The sequence below is a fragment of the Micropterus salmoides genome, unplaced genomic scaffold (genome assembly GCF_014851395.1).
Source record: "Micropterus salmoides isolate LMB-PRFRI ecotype aquatic unplaced genomic scaffold, ASM1485139v1 Ms_hic_scaffold_20, whole genome shotgun sequence".
Classification (NCBI taxonomy): domain Eukaryota; kingdom Metazoa; phylum Chordata; class Actinopteri; order Centrarchiformes; family Centrarchidae; genus Micropterus; species Micropterus salmoides.
In genome coordinates, this window is record NW_024041151.1 from 31,252,925 (window position 1) to 31,275,783 (window position 22,859).

The 22,859-nt window shown below is 39.6% G+C and overlaps 1 protein-coding gene across 2 annotated transcripts in view; it reads right to left on the bottom strand.

Annotated features, from left to right (window-relative positions):
- The window catches only part of slc12a2 (solute carrier family 12 member 2), a 78,684-nt gene that overhangs the window by 23,664 nt on the left and 32,161 nt on the right, over nt 1–22,859 (bottom strand). For both annotated transcript variants that reach the window (XM_038733157.1, XM_038733158.1), the window contains exons 2-15: nt 22,365–22,484; nt 19,400–19,475; nt 16,189–16,284; nt 13,755–13,894; nt 9,846–9,956; nt 9,567–9,675; nt 9,311–9,438; nt 8,977–9,061; nt 8,693–8,850; nt 8,467–8,574; nt 8,220–8,343; nt 5,847–5,948; nt 1,802–1,957; nt 967–1,066 (exon numbers count right to left, since the gene is read on the bottom strand). In XM_038733157.1, coding sequence (XP_038589085.1) covers nt 967–1,066; nt 1,802–1,957; nt 5,847–5,948; nt 8,220–8,343; nt 8,467–8,574; nt 8,693–8,850; nt 8,977–9,061; nt 9,311–9,438; nt 9,567–9,675; nt 9,846–9,956; nt 13,755–13,894; nt 16,189–16,284; nt 19,400–19,475; nt 22,365–22,484 — 1,613 coding nt within the window. The remainder of the gene's footprint in view (nt 1–966; nt 1,067–1,801; nt 1,958–5,846; nt 5,949–8,219; nt 8,344–8,466; nt 8,575–8,692; nt 8,851–8,976; nt 9,062–9,310; nt 9,439–9,566; nt 9,676–9,845; nt 9,957–13,754; nt 13,895–16,188; nt 16,285–19,399; nt 19,476–22,364; nt 22,485–22,859) is intronic.

The following is a 22,859-nucleotide window of genomic DNA, read 5'->3' on the forward strand; positions in this document are numbered from 1 at the left end:
ACTTTTTACTGTGTAGAACTTTTGCCGTGGCATTAACAGCATTAGTAGCTTTTAAATCTGTAGCCACCTTTTGTTCTGACATTAAGATGGCCTGTAGTCCTCTCAGCACAGAAACAAACAGAACAGGAGTAGAGTAGCGTACATCAAAGCAAATATGTTAAGCACCATGGGATTTAATGGAGGAGGTGAGGGGAGAGAAGAGGAACACACAAGTCATTCTGAAGACACCATCAGAGGTCTTTTAATCTCCTGCTTGGTTTGTTGCCATGGGAACAGTCAAAAGGCACAATATTACTAGTAATCCTCAGAAACACCACTGCACCATGTGCTACATGTCAGAAAATGCAACATTGTGGATAGTGAAATAACTAATACAAATGATTCCAGGCCAGCTGTGTTCAAAACCAAATGAGTTAATAAAGTTTGTATTTTACCCATTGTAGGAATTACATGGTCTCATGTAATGCATGACATTCACTGCTTTGACAATTAGTATCATTTTGTACATTTGCCATTATGACATACCTTACATCTATATTGGAAAATATGCTTTAAATAATGTAGTGCTTTCAACCACACAGCCCAGCCCTGGAAACAAATACAGTTCAACATCTGATCTCACTGCACTTGAAAACTATTAACAGTGTTGGGCAGTCAGCTTCATTTCCCTTAGGCCATCTAAACTTCAAATTACAAATATTAGTAGCGTTGAGTTTATAGAGGTAGCTGCAACTTGTCACCGAATAACTATTTGTCGTTAAATTTCCATTAGTGTTAGTTTTACTTATCACCTCCAAATACACACACACACACACACACACACACTAAAATATAATATATAGCACGCATGGCCATAACTCAGTGACGGTCTAAACTTTCAGTCCAAAAAACACTGCCTGCTCCAGTTTATTAACAGCAACCCCAGGCATGTTGAGTTAGTAGGGATGATTTCTTTGTGTTTGGTACCTGAAGTTCTTGATATGGTCCTCCACTCCGCTGAGGTGCAGAGTGTGGGTCAGGGCCTGGTGGTAGGTCAAAGCCTGGGTCGATGAACCCCAGTTCACATCTGGAGGGAGGACGCATGCAGGCAGAAACACACAGTGCAGTTAGGAAGTGTGTTTATGGGTTGTCCTGATTAGCCAAAGGCCATCTGACCCATGTGGCATTACAGGCCATGTGTGTGTATGTAATTGCCTGTCAAACTGAGTGTGCACACAGGTGTGTGTTCAGAGCTGCAAGGCAGCTTTTGTTTGAAGAGGTGCAAGGATGGGTATGGGGGGGTGGAACAACTGGACAGCTCAGTATCCAGTAGCAGTGTGATATATTTCCGTAATTCACATAATAATTCAGTTTGTTTACAGTTTTTCTGTGATCTGAAGAGTCCAAACATTAAATTTTTAGATTTCAGACTTAGTTTACATAAATAACTTGTAACTAGCTTTGGAGTCGTTGGACGCCGTGTGGTTTACATTTCTGGTGAAGCTTAGCCAGCCGTTTCACCTTACTTCAAGCCTTTTCATTGGGTCTATTTTATTCTTAACAGAAAGATTTTACATTTCAATTTCTTCTTCAAATGAGTACAGGTTACAGTGAAGCAACATAAGTGAAAAGGGATTTTAAGTGGGGAGATAATTACATTTTTTTTAACTATTATATATTGTCAAATGAATGTCACTATGAGTCATGTTTTTGTGACTGTAGTATTTTTTAAGTTATTCTGAGGGCATTCTGTAACAGAAATAGTAAATGTTGTCATAAACCCATTGGCTAAACTGTTCCAATGTAATACCTCATAACTCACCTGGCTTCTTATAGCTGACGTAGATAAAAAGACCCAGAACAATGACGTTTGTCAGGAGAGCAGCCCACCAGTTGATGACAAACATCACCACACAGCACAGTATCGCTCCGGCAAGAGAAACCCACATGTTGTAGTATTTGAAGCTGGGACGCCACCCTACAGCACCAATGAAAACAAGTCACAGCACTGCAACCAAAGGCAAAGGACAAGTAAAAACATAAACTCACATACTGTATAGGTATCATAATGTTTGCTAAACGTATAATTATGGGAAACTGAGGAAATACATTTCATGTTAAGGTTGGGTACAAAGTCCAGTTTGTCAAAGACTCCTTAGTTTGGACCAGATTAATTCAGACCTGCTTTTTTTAAGACTAAAAATGGTCTGAAACAGTAAATGTTGCTGTTAAAAGAGCATGGATAAAGTTAAAGTTGGATATGCTTGGGTTAAAGAATGAGAGTTAGCAGTCTGTTAGACTGGAGACCAGAAGGTTATTCCAGCTATTAGGGACCATATATATTTACTGGGTACCACAGAAACTAGCCTAGTGAGATTTTAGTAATGGGATACAGTCGAACTGTGTGTAGTTACACAATGACAGAGTCTAAAATTAACCACAGGACATAAAGGGTACACTGATGGTGCTGATCCTCTCAGCACATGCAGGGGTTTTGTGGGTCCCTGACAGTTGGCAGAGATCGGCCTTGAAGAGACCAGGGGCCGTATTACAGAAACTTCCTAACCAACAGATCCAATCCTAACTGCTTGGTAACCATGGTAATAAGTGTAAGGAACTGATTTAGGAAAAAGGCCATTTCCTAACTTTAGATAAGAAAAGTGTATTACAGAAGCATCCTAATTTCGTAAAATCTCTTCTAACTTTAGGAGAACTGTTAAGCTGTCCTAACTTTTACTTTTCCACCAGGTAGTGTTTGCTAACTCGTTTAATCCACATGGCTGCGCTAATTGCTTTTACAAAATCAACAAAATGTCAACAGACAGAACTTAATTGATTCTACTGATGAGTTTGATGTGTTTGACAAAACCCTCGTTAGTGATCAAAATAATAATAATTTAAAAATCTGTACAATTATTTGTTAGTCTGAGGTTCCACTGGTTGTCTACAGTGGCTCCCAGGGCTCAGTGAGAAAGACTGTAGGCGATGTAACGCTGGATAATGTCTCATTATGTAACATAATGTAAAGGCTTGATGTAACAAAAGGATCCTAATGCAAGTCTTTGGTAGGAGGAGATCGTTAAATTCAAGAAATACATGAAAAACATAATGACGTTAGCCCGCAGCCTTTATTATTATTAGCCAATTCTTTGTTTGTCATTATAAACTTTCCCGAGAAGAGTAGCCTTCTGCCGGGTCAGTGAGGGAGCACAGGAGGAGCCACCAGCAGTTTCATCTGCTCTTTGGACACTACAGTGGCCTGTGTCTTCAAATCACTGTAAATGGACTTATTTTCTTTTTGACAGCATGGCAGCCGGATATGCGGCGGAGACTGTGTCCGCTCTTTCAGCCCACTAGAAAAATCCTATCTTAGACTCTTCCTATCTTAACTTAAGACAGGAACTTTCTGTAATACTGCCCCAGAACACTAAAAAGGGTTTATAGTTTGTGGTTGCAGTGGCAGAAAAATCTATTAGTCAATGTCTGTATTGCCTTTATTTCAGTCATGTACCATTTAAGTCCATGTAATTATAAGACCTGCTTGGAGGAATTAGAAGCAGATAGAGGATCTGTACCTGGAGTTCTGCTAGAGCTTTGGTATTGAGGGGGGAAAAAGCACAGAACTCAGTATAAAAAAAACAAAACTATATACATTTCATTCTGCTGTCCAATAAAGTCTAAAAGGGTCACTTCACCCAAATCACAAATAATGTAAATATTTTCCATCCATGCTGACAGGTTGGGTTTCATTTGTGCAGGGATTCAGATATCTGTCTGACATTTCTGCTTCCAGCTCAATACAAAGATGGTGAATGGAATGTCATCTCATCAACAGCATTTTACCTAATTAAACCTCATACTAAACCTAATCCTTTCTAATCCCTTATTCAATCTAGTTTTCAATACTCCTAAGTAGCTCAATGTATGAATAACTAAAAGTTTTAGGTATTCATAAATTTAGTAGTTAAGACCTGTAACCATCTTTTGGTCTTGTTAATGTTGACAACATGTAACTGCAACATAAAATGAGAAGAACGGCAGAGTTTATGAGGTGACATGCTGAATTACTGTAACAGCTATAGCCTACCAACCTTTACACCAAATACTGCAGGTACTGATTCACAACTATTACACTGACAAGCTTTCAAACAGTGAAGTGATGGTCAGCACCAGCTAAAAATTAGAAGCCAATGCTGTCTGAATGTTTTTTACATTGTCTTTTTACTAACAAAAACAATGCTAACACTTTTCTGGTAAAAGGCTGGCTGTTGCAGTATTTAAGTGTGTCTTTTTTTCAATTCTGTATGCATCACATACTAAATCCCATTGTACTGGATTGTAGGCAGAGACAGATATCCCAAAACTTGGACAAATACAACCAAAACTATATGCATAGATGGATATCACTAAAGGTAACTACAAATGCTTTCCCATCATTTTGATAAACTAACCCTTTAAGTATGAATAACAAGCAAATATATAGGGTAGCATTTTTTGGATGCTGTACAACATCATCTCTGACATATTTCTATGTAGTTCCACACAAGGAGAGATCAGTCTCGCCAAAATGTAAACTGACAATACCCAGTTTGTGTCAGCCAAGAGGTAATTCATGCTTGTTTTGTCTAACATTACAGCTCCTGGCAAACTGTTCTGACTCATCTGTCAGAAAACAGTAGGGCCAAACAAAACAACAACACTGAAATGATGTACAGAATCAATCTCACAACCATTCACCAGTGAATCATATAAAATGACTGTGTATTCATCCAGATTTCCTTTATCAGAACCTGAACATTGCACTTCATGGTAATTGGGGTTTTGTTTAGATGACTAAATGAACATGTCATTTCCTTGCGAGTTTAATGTCAAACAGGCAAAGTATACTGGAATTGTGTTATTTATAAGGGAGGATATGGTCATTTAAAAAAGGAACTTTATTGAACCTAAAATCGTTACAAATTATGGAATATCGGCGTAACCCTCTGGCTTCTGGTACCCAGAAGTCCAATGGCAGTTCACACCAGCATTTTAAATCACTACATATTTAAACAAAAGCACTTGATTTTATTGAAATCACTGCAACTAGCGGCCTGGCTTGCTGAGTAAATAAATAAAGTCTTTAGCGCTGAGGTTTTTGCATTGCTAACAAAAATTGCCAACAGTTAGCAAACCAACTACCCTGCAGAGCTATTGGGACTGACTAGCACTACAATGTTCCCGGCTGGCTAACATGTTAACATATAGTTCAGTTAGTAGACACTACATGACCAAAAGTTCAGCACCACCAAAATTATATATTCTCTGCCACAGTCTGGTGAGATCAGGTAATTCCAGCCTAATGTTACTACATCCTTAATTAAAAAATGCCTGCAATGATTATGACTATTGTTTTAATTTAGTGCACGGTATATTTTCTAATATACATATTGACCTACCTACTTTTAAAACTTAGTTTAGCTGCTTTTATGTTTATCTTGTCTGGTTTACTGTTATTTTAATGGAAAATTCAGTTGGCTTACACTGGCACATTTACAGCCATGTTGATCAATGTCCCTATTAAAAACGGCAGGTCTAAATGAAACATTACACACACATTAACTCTACCTCAGATTTTCGGTTAGCTTTTCTGATAGGACCCATCTTGTGAGTTCTAAAACACTGTCTCTAAGCTCCGTCAGGCACTACAGCTCAGGACATGTCTAAAAGCTTCAAGTAATTCCCTTTAAAACCCTATCATTTCCCATCACAGTCATTGTTAAACACCATATGACCTGTGACCCTGCAACCAAGGCTCAGCTGTCTTAACTTCAGGATCGAGCGTGTTTTTGTTCTTATTTTCTCCCATTTCTGGGTCTTGAGCTTACCTGGTGAGTTAGCCAGTGAGGCGTGGAACACAGAAAAGTTGATCAAGGCATAGGAAGCCAAGAAAAAGTTGGAGATGATGGGGGCAATTACGTTCAACTCGGCTGCAAGAAAAAAAAACAAACAGTAAATTCAGAGTGGGTCAAATCTCCCAGATGTGTGTACCTCACACACAAAAAGTGTGTGAGGTACACACATCCAAAAAAAGACTGAGAGTGTTTGTTTGCTTTGTCATCCAGCCTGTAGATCAGCAGCATGCTGATGATCTTATGTTTGATTCTTGCTAAAATTCCCGTCTGCATTTTCATGTCAGAAACGGGCTTCTAGTTTCCAAGTTTGATCCTGGCAATGACAGAGTGAGGGAGAAACCTGATGGGGAGAGATAACGAACAGCAGTCACTGACTGTGTATGTGTGTGAGAGAGAGAGAGAGAAAAAGAGAGAGCACTTTGTTTCTTTATTTACATCGTGTAGGCTATGTATAATATCACGGTATTATTGCCCAAAGGTTTGTTTAACTTTTCTTACGGCTAGGCTAGTAGTGCAGGACTGAATATTTATTGCGGTGTTGAAGAGTTCAGAAATTGAGCCGGGGAAGAGCGAGATAGACTGGAAGACTAGATGTAGACGTGCAGGAAAAAATAAAAATAAAATTCAACATTAGAATCCCAAAATTGAAAATCGAATGTGTAAGCTCTAGTTATTTCACGTTGAAACAGTTTCCCTATCATTTTTACCAAATCCTATTGACCTTTCAAGGAAATTTCTTAGAAATGATTCTGAAATTACAGACTTAAAGGTTCAGTGTGTAATATTTCTGAGGATCTTTCGACAGAAATGCAATATGAGATCCAAAACTATTTAAAAGACCTTACACATAATAAACCATTATGTTTTTATTAACTTAGAATGAGCCATTTATAGCTCCATAACCGTGGATCCCCCATTCCATGGACGTAGCCATGTTGCATCGTCATGTGCAAACAGCGCTACACAGCACGTTTCCTCACTACGGTATTCTTCTTCTACTTCTGGTAGAATTCAGGGAGTGCAGACACTCATCACTATGTTGAATACTAACATCAGAAGAAGAAGAAGTAGTAGTAGTAATAATATACTGCAGGGGTGGGCAAATAAGTTTCGCATCGGAGCAATATATTCAACCATTAGATGTTGGATGAGAATATAAGCCATAATATTGACTTAGTAACATGTAAAACATGTTTGGTTAGCTCAGTCGGCAAGGCGCCGGACTCGCAACCCAAGGGTTGAGAGTTGGATCCCACCTCGAAACAGTTTTTTTCTCTCTTCAAAAAATGAATTCTGCAGCGGATGTTTCTCAGATCACAGCATGTGCCGCACTGTTTTTGTTTTGTTTTTTTAAAGTAAAAGCTCAGTTCAACTCCAACAGTAAACAAGCTTCTCGCGCTTATATTTTGTAGGCAAAACCACTAAAGAGGAAGTGATTATGTGAGTAACTGTTGCTGTCATAACTGAGATCTATTTCAGCACTGCTATCAAAGTATTTATTTATTTATATTTTTTGCCATTATCAAAGCACCATAATCTGGCAGCGGGCCAGATATTATTGTTGGTGGGCAGTTTTGGTGAAGGTCCATAATGAGAGAGAGATGAATGTGTTTCCCTTCTCAATGTTTGTATAAACTTTATCTGATTGGTGGTTTATAATGGACTGTAGTGAAGTGACAGTGACAGTGTTTCACACTCTTGGCTTCCATTTTCCATGTTGTCTGTCAGTCTGGTCTGCCAAGTCACAATAACATATGGTTTTACTGAATAATTAAGTAAATATAATTTCTTAATAAATATAACTAAAGACTTCTTGACTGGCCACTCTCTGCTGTCTCAGAAGAGACACCTTTTCTGCTGTGTCAGCCACCGTAACTGTCCTGCACTCTTTGAAAGGTTAGGGGGCAGTGGTAGACTGGACATTTGGCTGCAATTCACAACCCTCGCCACTAGATGCCACTAAATCTTACACACTGAACCTTTAAAGTTACCACATTTTATGGGTAATTAGGTCATTTTCATATCGTGGAGTGTGATAAATACTACAGCCTCTCAGAGTTTCCCCTAGGATGGAATTGTAGCAGTGGAGGTGAAACTAATTTTTTTTGTGCCCTTCTTGGTCTCGAGAAGCTGATACACTGTCAACGAGACACAGTACATTTTTGCCAGAATGTTTTCCTCCACTTGCGTTCAGCGTTACATTCTGCTGCCGCATTCAGCATCGCCGCACCGCTGCTCCTATATACATATAGGGGAAACACTGGCCTCTAGGCTTTTAACCTCAGAGTACAGCGTATTTACAATAACGATGCATAATTGACAAATGAGCAATGTGTGCTGCCATACCGATGAGGATGAAGGCCAGAGCAATACCGAAGGTCAGGATGTAGCCTCGGAGGGGCTCGTTGTTCTTGCCATAGCCTTTGGCAAACATGCTCAGGCCGGGGTAGATGTTATCCTTACATAAAGCCTGGGGATATGGAAAGCATTGTGTAGCGTTTTAGTTGTTCATAATCAAACTACAATCCAAATCTTTAAGAGAATTGCTCCCTAGTTATAGGTGTAATTTGATGTAGTTTAGGTTGTGGGTTACCTGAAAAACTTTAGGTGCACTGACTAAAGAGGCCAGAGCTGAGGACAGAGTGGCAGAAAATATTCCTGCAGTGATGATTGGCCCAAAACCAGAAACCTGGCTCATCACCTTAATGGAACATTAAATAAAAATTAAAATGTTTGACTTTTGCACCCAATAACCAACACTGTCTCTGAAATGTTCTAATACATGTCAAACCTCATCTTCTGATAGAGCTGCTTCATACCTGGAAGTTATTGTGGAGTCCATAGCTGCACACTTTTTCACTCTTACAGTTAGAGAAGTCATAGCCAAATTTGCAGGCAGCATCAGTGCAGTTCATCATGAACTGAGAACTGAGAGTGTCATTCACATTTCCACTGGCGTCTCTCACAATACAGGAACCTGGTGTGAAAAAAGTTTTATGCACATATTAAAGCTCAGTTAAGAAAAGTAATAAACTTTCATATACTGTACATATGTACATGATGAAGCTACAGAAAATATCAAGTTTGATATGTACTACTGCACCTGTTGAAACAGCAACACCTAGGTAGACTATTCCTGTGATCAATATGGCCAAAAGGGTTCCTCTGGGAATGGCCAGCTGTGGGTCCTGCAACAAACAACCACAACACAGACTTAAGATAACAATCAATCTGTACAAACCTTTTAATCCGTATCAATAAAGGGCTTTTAGACACTGAAGGTAAACAGCTCAGTCTCTGTTCATTGTTACTTGCTATGATTTCCAACAGACTCAATGAAAGAATCTCTCATATTCACCTGCGCAGAACAATCTACACCCCTTGAGATGCATTCCTCTCTTTTATGAAGCTGTTTTTCTTAATTATTTGTGACTTACAGCAAGGTCTCCTGAAATGTTGGCTCCAGCCAGAATACCAGTGGCTGCAGGGAAGAAGATGGCGAAGACGGAGAAGAACGTCTCACTGTCTCGGAAGTCTGGACCCATGTTTTCCCACATGATGGATCCTGACAGAAAAAGATTTAAACACCAAAAAGGCAGCTGACCGAGCCTTCTGCACCAACACTGCTAAAGCTAACATCTCTCAGGGTTATGAGGTGGTACAGGAGTGGATTTAGCCAGCGTGTGGTCATACCATCATAGCCAAAGAAGCCCTCAGGTTCCTTGGACTTGACAGGAATGAAGGTTCCAATGAAGTAGTTGATGATAGCTGTGACAAGGACAACAAGCAAGAAAATCTGGGCCTACAGAAAAGAAAAAAAACAATTCATTAGCCACAACTGATCTCTTAAACTAATGTATGCTTCAAACATACTGTGTGTCCTGTTGTGGGAATTGTCATTAGGACTTTTAGGTATGTTCTATGCAGTTTATGTTAGCTGACAGCATATCAAAGATAGGACCCTGTTCATACCTTGGCCTCCCATTCCATTCCTGCCACAGAGATGCCCAGGAGAAGGATTACTGTGATGGTGCCGATGATTCGGATATCGTTCATTTCATCTGTCATGACGGCATCTGCACCCTGAGAGATAATGCAAGCTGCTATTCAATGGAAAATGTCAACAACAAATCTGCATATGGAAAAAACATTTCAGCTTACTCTTGTAGCTGGTACTACAAAAACCTGAAAGATTTAACGTAAAATGTGGGCCACTAGTTACCTAGGGATGCAGCGATTACCGGACTTCACTATTAACTGCACTTTAAAACGTCACTGTTAATTAATTGTAAAGGCTCCGCTACGCAAAGTGTTTCTGTTTCACAAAACAAACTGTTGCAACTTGCACAAAACTAAAACAAAGTTACACAAGTGGTGCCAGCTTAAAGTGCCGTGCTCGTCAGAGACATGGGGGCTACTACTGAACACTGGCTAAACTATGGCAGAGTGGCCAAACTGTGGAGCTTTATTTCCACCAAAGAAACCGCAGAAGTCGGCAGTGTAGGAGCATTTTGGGTACACCAAGACTGACCAGGTCACCTGTTCAAAACTTGCTGTTAAAAGGTTGCTGCTAAAGGAGCAAATACCTAAATCAAATATGAGGCATCACCTGTGGGATCACCACCCTGCTTGGCACGCTCAAGTAAAGGTAATACATAATGAGTTAAATTGGGGCGGCTGTGGCTCAGGAGGTAGAGCGGGTTCAATCCCTGGTTCCCCCTGGTTGCGTGTCGAAGAGTCCTTGGAACCCCAAATTGCCCCTGGCGGCTATTCCGCCAGTATAGAGTGAGTGTGAATGTTAGTTTCCGTTTGAGCACTTAGGCTCAGTGTATGACTGGTGAATGCAGATGTAGTGTAAAAGCGCTTTGAGTGGTCGAAAAGACTAGAAAGGCGCTATACAAGTACGGAGCATTTAAATAACATGGCAAGGTGGTAGGGCATTATAAACGTGTCACTTACAGTCGATGCCGTAGCGGTGTACCCTTTTAGACCCACTGCAACAACAACACCGCTGCGCTATGAGGCCCATTTTTTTCAATGGCTTGTGCCACACCACGGCAGCTTGTTGCTGCGTTGACCAATGTGCACCAACGGGCTTGAGTGCACGCCATGGTCAAAGTGGGTGAACTTTTGCGCTGAACCCAGCTTCCAGCACAGTGCAAATCACTTCTTTTCTGAAAGGGCCTTTATGGAAGACAGAACGTAGTCCTCTCAGGACCTTCAGTCACTGAACACTTAATTACATCCTGTTGCCTCCTTCTGTCTGTGTTGAGAAAATGTTGCCAGGTGTAAAACACTAACATAACATCAGGAGCTTATAGACCTCCAGTACTATAGAGAGTATGCAAATGACATCACAGAACGCAGTTCCGCTCACTGAGTGGCAGAAAGATGAGCAGCAGTGTTAACTTGAATCAGCTAAAACAGAAACAACACATCACAAATGGGAAAGAGCTGGACCGCTGGTTCTTTGGTAAGCAGTAAGGATCACTGTCGAGTCCGACTGCCGTAATATGACCCAATAATCACATGTTTTACTCCCGGTTTGCTAAATGCAGTCATGGCAACAGATGTTTTGCCATTCAGTCCAGCGGGAAGGGGAAGTGACATCAACACATACCCTCTATAGAAATTGACCCTTCGCTAAGCCACGCCCCGAATACAAAGCTGACCAATCACAGCGCAGTATAGGACTCTGTCTAACTGACGTCCGACACTTTCATGGCTGCGCTCCGTTGACTACAATGCAAAAGGAGTTGTTTTCTAGCTTTTTTGTTGTATTTTTCCAAGATATGGTCAAACGCTGTTCCTGGGGCTCTGGTAATAATTACAGTCGCTACCCAGAGAGGTGGAGTGTTAGTTAGCTAACTCTAGCTAACATCTTACTGAATGTAACGTAATAAAGCCCTACTGTTCTGCTTTTTAACAATTGTAATAATGAATAGAGGCCTACCCAGCTGTACGGGAACAGTGTTGATCCTTAATATCGTTGTCTTTTGTCTCAATTGTTGTGGGATGCAGTGGTTCACTTGTACTGTGTGATCGTAGGCTTTAGCTTCTGTCGGTTTGAGTCAGTTTGCCAGCCTGAATACAACCTTCAAATGTATAATGCAACTGCAAAACCTTTTCCAACAAATTTGACAATATTTCTCTGGAGAGTGCAGTAACAGACAGTGGCAGCGCCAACGGTTTGTCGGACTTAGCATCAGTAACTAAGGGGGACGGGGCTTAGCGAAGGGTCAATTAACTGCATTTCAGTTTTTAATAACACTGCATGAGAGATGTTCTCAATTTCTTTCTTGTCATTTTCACTAATATCTGTGAATGGATGAGAGTTGATAACAATAACAGTTAAATTTATTACCCTCCTCAATAACAATTTTAATAATACTTAAATACTATATAAATATAATTGTTAATATAATTAAATATTATAAATCAACTTAAGTCATTACTAGTGTTGTGAAATTAATTAATGCATAATCATGATAATCGTAACACCATGATTATTCCTCTCACTTTAATCGTACCAACAAAATCTGTAATCATTGCATCACTATTACCAGCTACATACTTTACTACATTAACGTTACTCTCTCCAGCAGCAGCACAGCGCCGAAACCAAGTGTGGAGAGGTCTGGCTATGCATTACCAGTCAGGCTAAAACAGAAATCAGAGAATAAACAATGTTGGTATTAGTTAACTTGGCTAAACTTTGTAACTATGGCTGCATGATTAAAAAAAATATATATTCAGTCATATTGTGATTATTGTGATTTCGATTATAATGGGAAAAAAAAAATGGTACTATGAGTCGACTTTCTTGATTATTGAGAAAATCTCACAAAATACTGACATTTTGAAATGTGTATTTCAAAGAACATATGAAGAAATACAGGGTTTTTTGCCACCAGTCCAAAAAACTGATTTTGCCACATTGTTAACAGTGGAGGAACTAGTATACTTAGTATATTATAACATGAAATAAAAAGTATAATGTTCATATACTAATGTTCATATACATATGTATACTATTTTACCACTTGTTCAATATTAAAACCAGCTGCAGCTGTTTCATTTCTGTTTTTATTCATTAAATCCTTTGCAAGCAAAGGTGCTATATTGGTTTTTAATTTGTTATTACTAAGTACTAACTTGTCAATAATCATTATTCAACATTGTAAAGTTTTCTGTAGCACGTCAAACTTTTTTTAATGTCCTGCCCCATCCAGGCTGTGATTGGTCGGTTGACGAAAAGCACTTAGGCTCTGTGAAAAATAGTCAGCTAGCTAAACCCAATCCTTCCTTATCTTCTCCCTGTTTTCTTCTGTCTGATTGTTTCAGCGGCTGACGTCTCATCTGTCTCCATCACAGAGCGACCGGTGCTCCGCCATTTCTCTCTGTGCTCCGGTGACCAGTCCAACTACGTTTTGAACAATGAGCCGCTGGGTGGAGTTACAGTAGGTTGTTGTCTTTAATGTTACTGGCACACTGCTCATAAATCATTTTTCTGGTTAGCACGCATCTGTTTTTAGGGTCATATACCAGAGCCCGGTGTGGGCGGGTATAGTGAGCAGACTACAGTGCAGACAGTGAAGAGTGTCACACAGCACACTTTTTTTTTTTTTTCAATCAAATTAAATTGCACTCTTTTTGCGGTTATGTAATCCCACAGGATGACATTGTGATTAGATTAATTGTGCAGCCCTATTGGTAACCATTCCCTCTTGATCCATAGAAGTAAGCTGTCTGTCGGGCTTGGGAAAGGTCAGGTATACTCAGATGTATCCAGGAGAGCTGGAGTGGTGGAATTGCACCATCAAGACGAGACGAGCAGTAATTACTAACTGCCTAAAAGCATCATAATACAGAAGGACTTACGGCAAGAAGTTCAGCAACAGTCTCAGCAAAGCCCACCACATACATGGCTACAGCGACTGCATTGGCGAAGGCAAAAATCAGACCAATAGAGCCTCCAAACTCTGGGCCCAGACTCCTCGAAATCAAGTAATATGCTCCACCTGGAAATAAAAGGTAATGTTAGTAAATTTACATTAATTACATTGATGATATTGCATTGTTTTGCATCTGAAAGTATTGCACTGGGGTATAACTGTCAGAAGCCTGTCCCTGCAAAGCATAAATATATATATTTACACGCAGGCCAAAATTCCTGGTAGATAACCAGTTCTACTGTTTAGATGGAGGATAAAATAACAGAGTTATAAAATCCTGTTTCATAATATTACAAACAGTGGCGCAGTGTTTTGATGCCCAGTATATCCTCAAACCAATCTATTACTAAAACCTGGATCTGCATTCCCATTTAATGTTCTCACCAGTACCTGATCACCTGAAACATTTTTTACTCTGATCCCCAATTAGGGCTGCAACAATAAGTAGACGTAATCAACAACGTTGATTATAAAAATTTGTCGACAGGATATTTCATTGTCCATGCGTCGTTACAAAGATGCCGTTTAAGGGAGAGATCGCGGTCTTCTTATTAAGAACATTTCTGGTTGTTCATGTCTAACTGCACTTGCACTACATGGAATGCTAGAGGCAGTATCTGTTCCGCTGTCTGCCATGACTGTTTAACTGTAAGACTACTCACGAAGAAGCTTTCATGCGAGAAGCGGAAAGCAACGGAGAAAGAGAGGCTAACAGCAGAATTTTTTTTGTTTTTACAAGCTTTGTACGCTATTTCATCACTAAATACACTTTTGAAAGGTTCTGAGGTGAGAAATCAACTGTGTCGAATTTGAATATTGGCAGTTTTACAAAAGTTGATGGCGAATCCAAAATGTGCTTAAACATTTTCGGGGGTTGAGAAGCTCCACAAGCATCGCGAGGTTAGCAGTGCCAGGCGGCCGGCCAGTCACGCCCACAGAGCAACCTGTTCCCAGTTGCAGCAGCAACAACAGAGGAAAGGCCACAACTGTAAGATAGTTTCAATGTTCGTACGGCTGTTATTTTTTCTTTACAATCTGAATAATGGTTTAACATTTTAAAGTGAAACAACAAGAAACATCTGGCTCGTGATGTAGCCTACAGAACATTCTCTGCTTATAAAACTTATAAGCTCTTTGGAAAAATAAACTACAGAAGAATTATGAAACTGGGGACTGTTGCTTTAATCTAAATAGACATTAAATTGTTAAATTTTTAGTGTACAGTTGTGGTTATAGTACTTGCTCTTAATTTGCTTTTATTTTATATAGTTCCAAAGCAAAAATCTTTGTTAAAAGTTTTAAAGTTAAAATCTACTTGGCAATAAATCAGAGCTTAGAGTATGAGCTTAATGTTTTGGGTGATAAAGCCTGGCTGTTATCTTGGAGCAGCCTCTCCATAGTTCTTTGCATTCTTGATTTTGAGGTCTCATGGAAGGTTCTGGCTTCTTCCCCTGGCGTTGATTCTAGTCTTCATTCTGAATAGTAAACCTTGTTCACTTAATGGTAACATTAGCTAGTTAGGCTGTATGTTGGAGATCAGTAAATCACTTGAAACATATTTAATTAGTTAATGATTTAATTAGGGTTAGTGTGACAAATAATTGTGATTAGTCGACTACAAAAATAATCATTAGTTGCAGCCTTATCCCCATTGAGTTCATACATCTGAGAAGCAGGTGTTCAATATCTTAATGCTTCCAGTCCTGCAGTGCTGTTATAAACCAAACCTTGATCATAACTTGACAAGACAACCCCGACTCAAGGTCCACATGCTAGCTATGTTGTGAGCTTTCAACTGAATTTTACAGATGAAATGTGCTCAGTAACCTCTATCTGCTGATGAGGACCATGTGATGTGGTTGAAAGTTACAGACAAAGCTAACAAGTGAACCTTGAGTTAGGTTTGTTTTGTTTCCAGGGTCCAAGATGAACGGTCATGCATGATTTCTTATTGCACCATGAAATGCTGAACTAATTACGAGCCTATTTTGCTTGATCTGGTGACTTAGGAATGTTTTAATATCCATGTCAGACCACCTAGCCAGAGCTACCAAAGTGTCTCTATGCAAACTTACTTCTCTGACTGAGATAGTTGGGAGAGATGTGCGTTTCACCCTTCTTTCATCTCCAAATAAAGCTGAAAACATATTTCTATAATGTGATGGACGACTGATAGCTGGTCATGCTAGTTAAAATAACAACTGAGAATTTTCATACATAACGGCAGATGTTGCAGGAAAACTCAGGTGCTGAATTGGAAGGTAAGGTCTATTACTGGTCAATGTTGTGTTCTGCTTTTGTGACATATTCTCTTGTGACTACAGATAGCCTATCATCCTAGAAAAGAAAGTTATGTATACCTCCTCGTACAAATCCATTGGTGGCGATGGCAGAGGTGGAGAGGCCGGTGATGGTTGTCACTATGGTAGCCATCAGAACAATCAAACAGGAGAGCGCTGCAGAAGAAAACACTTTATAAATCTCTTGAATGAAAAGAATGTACAACACTGTTAACACTTTTCTAGCAGGCCTTCCAATCAATCTGAGAGCTCTGTGAAAAGTAACAGCACACAAGAGCAGTGACTGCAGCAAAGTCTGCCACATGTGGCACTTTGTGGTGATATTTCACATCAAAGTGGAGAGTTATCAACAAGTGCTGGGGTCAAGGACAGCGGGGGTGTTGTGTGTAACGTGAGAAAGTAGCTGACACAAAGTGTTGAACGCCGGCTCTGAATTGACCACCCAGTGAGCACATAAATATGGGCTGGTGCCGCACTGCCTGCTAACTTTTCTGCACAGTGATATTTGAATTTGTCTCTTATGTGCAGTCTATTCTCACATCAAAGTCAAACCTAGGCTGTGTATCAAAGGCTCCTATCCGGCTGACGGCTTTGTTTCTCTGAAGCCTGGAGGTACCTAATGTCAGTCAATGGTGAGCAGCAAAATGATTAACAAAAAAGGGACCTAAATAATACAAACATTTTATCACTATCTCTCCATGCTGTTAGTTTGAGTTTTAAGTGTCCAGGTTTGGAGATATGTCTCCAAGATTTCTGCCTCCACACCAACACAATGACAAGATGACAGTATACTTTTAAAAAGCTCTTCTTAAAATATACTTTAGGACAAAGACCTCATGTGGGAAAGGGTACTGGGATTAAATAAAAATATGAAACAATAGACAGAGGATGCAGGACAACAACACAGTCCCAACAACCACAAGGACACAAAGAGACCAGATGAGAAAATAATTAAAAGACAGAAAGAAACTTGATAACAGACTAAACATAAGATAATCTACAGAGAGTAGACTAGGGCTGAGAGGTATATCGGTATAAGAGGTATCCTGATATAATTTCAAAAGAGATATTAAATTAGACAATACCGTTTATACCGATATAGTTTGATGTTGAGTAAATTCATATGTTTCGTAAAGTCCTCTCTCCCTTACCGCACAGCCCCACCCCTCCCTGTGCGTCTGCACGCAGCCGTCTACTCACAAAGTCTCTAACAACATGGAGGGACACACAGTGCCGATTGACGCTGCTGAAGACCTGGCATACATTTTACTTCAGGGGGCCGCCCAGGTATATTTGGTGACACATTGTAGCATTTTTCAGAGAAACACTGTCATTATGTTACAAGTCGCAGACATGGTGGATATTTTACAAGCAATCGTGGGAGGAAAAATCCAGAAGACAAGTTGGGTTTTTTTCTGCGTCTTTATACAACATAGCCTACAGATGGAGAAAGATAACAACAAAGAGGTTTCCAGGGAGAGACTGAAAGAAGCGGGGCACACTGACGTGTTTGCAGAAGAGGTACATTAGATCTGTGAGTGTGAGTGTCTGTAAGGAGAGTGGGTTTTTCATACCAAGCCACATTAACTTTGTTTTGGAAGTATTAAAGACGGGGTGAAGGTCAGAGAATGCATGCTGGATCCAATGGAGTTCTTAGAACTTGTTCCGGAAGGACCCAACTGCACGTAAAATGGTATCATCTGCATATAAGTGAATAAGAGCGTGTCCTACACTTTGTGGTATGTCATTAATGTATGTTAAAAAAAAGTGTTGGACCTAAAATTGAGCCTTGTGGTACTCCCTTGGTGACAATAAGGGCCTTTGACCGCAGATGTTCTGACCTTACACTTTGGACTCTGCCAATGAGGTAATTGGCAAACCACGCCACTGAATGCTCAGAGACACCAATGTTCCTTGTTTACTAGGATGGAATGGTCTACTGTGTCAAAAGCTTTTGCCAGGTCAATAAAAATAGCCGTTGCTTCCTGTCAAGTGAATTTGTAATATCATTTAAGACCTTCAGGGTTGCGATGGTACAACTAAAGCTATTACGAAAACCAGAATGCATACCAGAAATTAAACTATGATCATGAAGAAAGTCAGTCAGTTGCTTATTGACAAGTTTTTCTAGCACCTTAGAAATACTGGGCAGGGTCTTTTGTTATCTTCAGCTTTGATTAAATTTTAGATGTGATTTCATAATGGGTTGTTTTTAATTTGCTGGCTTGTATGAAGCACTTTGTAACCTTGGTTTTGAAAAGTGCTCTATGAATTAGACCTGTGAAAGGAATGTAGCTCTGCATACTCAACAGAACATGTTGTTATTTTCTCAGTAAAAGGTCAAGAATGAACATCCATGCTCAAACCATAACAGCATTTTGGCATGTTTCACATAATGTACTACAAGTCATTTAAACTTCACACATTACTGATACATTTTCACAGATTCTGAAGTGTTTTACATTTTACAGTGCTTTTTCCAAGGCCAAGGTTTTGCTAATGTAAAGTTTGCATGTTGTAAATACAAAATGATTTCAAGTATTCACTGCATTGTCATGTGATAAGACAATAAAACATGATGTTGACTGAAACTAGCTCACATCCTAGCTTACTTTAATCAGCTGAAAACAATGGCTGCCTGGAAAGATCAAATCAAGATCAAATCAATCACAAAAACTTAAAGAAAGCTTTATTAAAGTAATAATGCAAGTGAACATTATTTATAATAAGTGGCCTAAATTGTGACACACAAGGTGTCTGGATATTTGTATCCTCAATCCGCTAAAGCTGTCACATCATAACTGATTCAAAACAGGCTGTAAGGGGCAGCAGGGCAGTACACTGATCACAGATTGTGGCTTTAATGGTGTTATGTGACAACTGATAAGACAGATAAGTGAAACTTTTTACCAGCACAGATGTACAGCACATTAATGTTGCCATAAACTGCAGTGGTTTACAAAATGTTTGGTAAAGTGGTCATTATGAGGCCACAAGTCCTGATTTTAAACATCCAGCGTAAGACTCGCTCTGCCATTGCTGTTTATTCAGCATTGTTCTTCAGTATTTTAATGCAGTAAATAAACCTATTCCACATTTATTAAAAGGAACAAGGAGTCTTAGACCATCTACTTATTCTTGTGAAGCAACAGTGTTCTCATGCCTCTAACCGTGGGCAGATTGCACACACAGCTTCGCATGTCCAATGATTCTAAAACAGGTCATTTTTGTTTTTAAAATTGTCAGCTCTTCATAGGTGACCTCTGCTTACCTATTCCAGCCTGCCCCACGATCCATGACATGCGGATGAAGAGCATCACACCCCATATGTTCAACATGCAGCGGACCTATGGAGAGGAAGAACAGTTACAGCACATGATGGCGACAGGTTCAGTTCAATCATAAAATTAGCTTTTCTACTTCCTAGTGATACTGCTGGGTGTTACTCATGATTATAATAATATAACAGATTTTTAGGGGAAGATCAAGAAAAGTACTGAAAAGCTGCATGTGGCTCATGCCAGAAAGAGGAAGGTCCAAGGGTTCAAGGTAGATTTATTCTTCCTTCTACAACAGAAGAAGACTCAACAATGAATCGTCATTGTGGCATTTTGAAATGGACAGCTAAGGGAAAGGGAGGCAACATGAAACCAGATGGATGTGGTAAAATAAACGATCTCTCCCAGCTCCAGGGGTACAGGTCTTCAGCTGATCTAGCCCCCCTTCTTCCTGCAGGGATCACCTAAGTACACTTTAAGAAAATATCCTACAGCACTTGATAAAAGCCATTAGAAACCAAGAAACATGAGAATTAGTGCAATGTTTATATTAGAGAGGAAGTAAGGACATCTGAAGTCAAAATAAAAGCAGGATGATCATATCCAGACATGTCTTAACATGGAAAATTCATCCTCTGCTGACTGTACTTTCAATAAAACTAAACATGTGTCAAAAAGAACTCAGCATGAAACATGTCTCTCTGTAACTGAGTGATTTCTTCTTCCTTGGTTGAACCACCACCAACCAACCAACCACTATCTGCACCAACGCTGATTCACACTCACACACAAAAATTCTGAGCAGGGTGTCATCTACTTGCACATACAGTTCAAAGTATGAAGTGGCACACTTATCACCTGTGTTCCACTTGGTTGAGTTTAACTGACCACTTACACATACAGTTCCCTCCAAAAGTATTGGAACAGTAAGGCAAATCCCTTTGTTTTTGTTGTTCACTGAAGACAAACTGTTGCATTCTTCATTTGTGATGCTATCCCAAGTTTTTTAAATCAGCTGACCTTAACCCAATAGAGCTGCATTTCACCTCCTTAAGAGGAGACTGAAGGGAGAAACACCCCAAAACAAACAAGAACTGAAAGAAGCTGCGGTAAAAGCCTGGAATAGCATCACAAATGAAGAATGCAACAGTTTGGTGATGTCGATGGGTCGCAGGCTTGAGACAGTTATTGCAAGCAAGGGTTATGCCACCAAATTTTAAATTATTTACTTTAAGATTATTTGTTCCATTACTTTTGCTCACTTGAAAAATGGGTGGGTTCAAACAAAGGGTGGTATGTCCTGAGTTGTTTAACACATCTAGATGTGAATACCAGGAAATGAGAGCTGAAATTCTGAACTCTTGTCTCATCTTTTGATCTTAAACCCAAATGTCTTCAGTGAACAACAAAAACAAAAGGAATTTACCTTACTGTTCCAATACTTTTGGAGGGGACAGTATAAACAAATACCTAATTATAGCACAGCATAAAAACTATTCAGATTTTTTATTTAAGAATAGCAAACAGTAGCTTTTTTGACTATTTTTATTAGACTACTACAAAGTCTTTACTTTTACATTTCTCATTTGGCAGATGCTTTTATCCAAAGCGACTTACATTTGAGGAACAACATACAAGCTTCAACAGAACATCAAATACAGATCTACAACTGACAATACATACTAGAAAGAGCAGCAATAAATACTAGTAAGAGCTCATAGTACATATCACATCAATGGGGTAAATACCTAGGGAAGGAAGTAAGAGTTAACAAAAGTGCAATCAAAACAAAAAAGTGCAATCTATACAAGATCATTGTAGGGGATAGAAGAAGAGCACAGGAAGTGCATGTTAGGGGTTAGGAGTTAGAGGTGTTATAAGAGGAAGTGTTCTCGGAAGAGATGAGTTTTCAAGAGCTTCATGAAGTTAGAGAGGGACGCCCCTGCTCTGATGGCATGTGGTAGCTCGTTCCACCATCGTGGTGTCACAGATGAGAATAGCCGGGACTGGGATTGCTTTGTGTGAAGGGATGGCAGAACGTAAGTTTGTATTATGGAGTTTAGGTAGATGGTGCAGACCCAGTAGTCACTCTGTATGCAAGCATTAGAGGCTTGAATGTGATTCTGGAGGCCACGGGGAGCCAGTGGAGGTCACTGAGTAATGGAGTGACATGAGTCCTTTTGGGCTGATCAAAAACCAGACACGCTGCTGCGTTCTGAACCATTTGTAAGGGTTTCACCGCACAAGCTGGGAGACCTGCTAGGAGGGCATTGCAATAGTCGATGCGAGAGATAACCATGGCCTGTACCAGAAGCTGGGTGGCGTACTTAGAGAGGTAGGGCCTGATTTTCCTTATGTCACAAGTCTTGATACTTAATAGTGATGTGCAGATCGATATCAATACTAAAGAATCGATATTTCTGATTCCAGCGTTTCCTGCTCTAGGATCGATACTCATATAAAAGGATCGATATCTAAACTCAGTCATTTTGAGTTAATGTGTGTTTTATCATAAGTATCTTACTGTCACCAGAATGGGCTAATTATTGAAAATATTGGTATCGTAATATGCAATACCAGCCTTGGTATTACTTGGTATTGAATCGTATAGGAATTAAGTGGTATTGCACATCACTAATACTTAATCATATATTTAATGATGTTTCATCTGAACTGGATCTTTGGATGTATTATGTATCATATATTTCACTTTTAATAAGCTTTAGGGACTTTTTGGCTCATAGTTATATTACAGAGTCATAATTCATTAAACATGTAACAGTAGCAGTACTACTAATTCTATTAGTAGCATCAAAATGAACTGTCATTAGATGCATTACATATTCCCTGACTGTGATTTTAACAATGCATGCGGGTGACTTGACGAATAAGAATAGTTTTAAACAAAAACAAGTAAAAACAAAAGAAGATCAATCATTCCATTTGAAAGTGACTCACCAGCACCCCCTTAATCCAGCCGAATTTGACCACTCCTTTGGAATCGGCTGCTTCTTTGGCAGCAGCCTCCTCAGCCGGGGTCAGCTCGTCTCCGTTGGCAAATCCATCCTCAAACGGCTCCTAAAAGATAGAAATGTGTTTAAATAAGATACACAGACTAGAGCAACACTGCTGTTGTCACCCACAGCCCACTGGAGAGATATTTTGAATCCTGGATTTCAGCATTACTGCTCATGGTAGGCTTGGATCAATAACCACGGCTGAGACAAATGGCACTCATGCAAGCACGCCGCAAAACAGATTTCTCTTTCGGCCTTAATATCACCTTAACTAAGCAATCATGTTAAAAATACAGGAATTGTATGAAAGCACACTGCATTCACCAAAGAAAACAAAAAAGACACCCCTTATCTCATAATTACGAGAAAAGATGTCTTGACTGCAGTCAATGCTTGAGATACCCGCGCAACGTTGACATATTAATGCCATCCACAT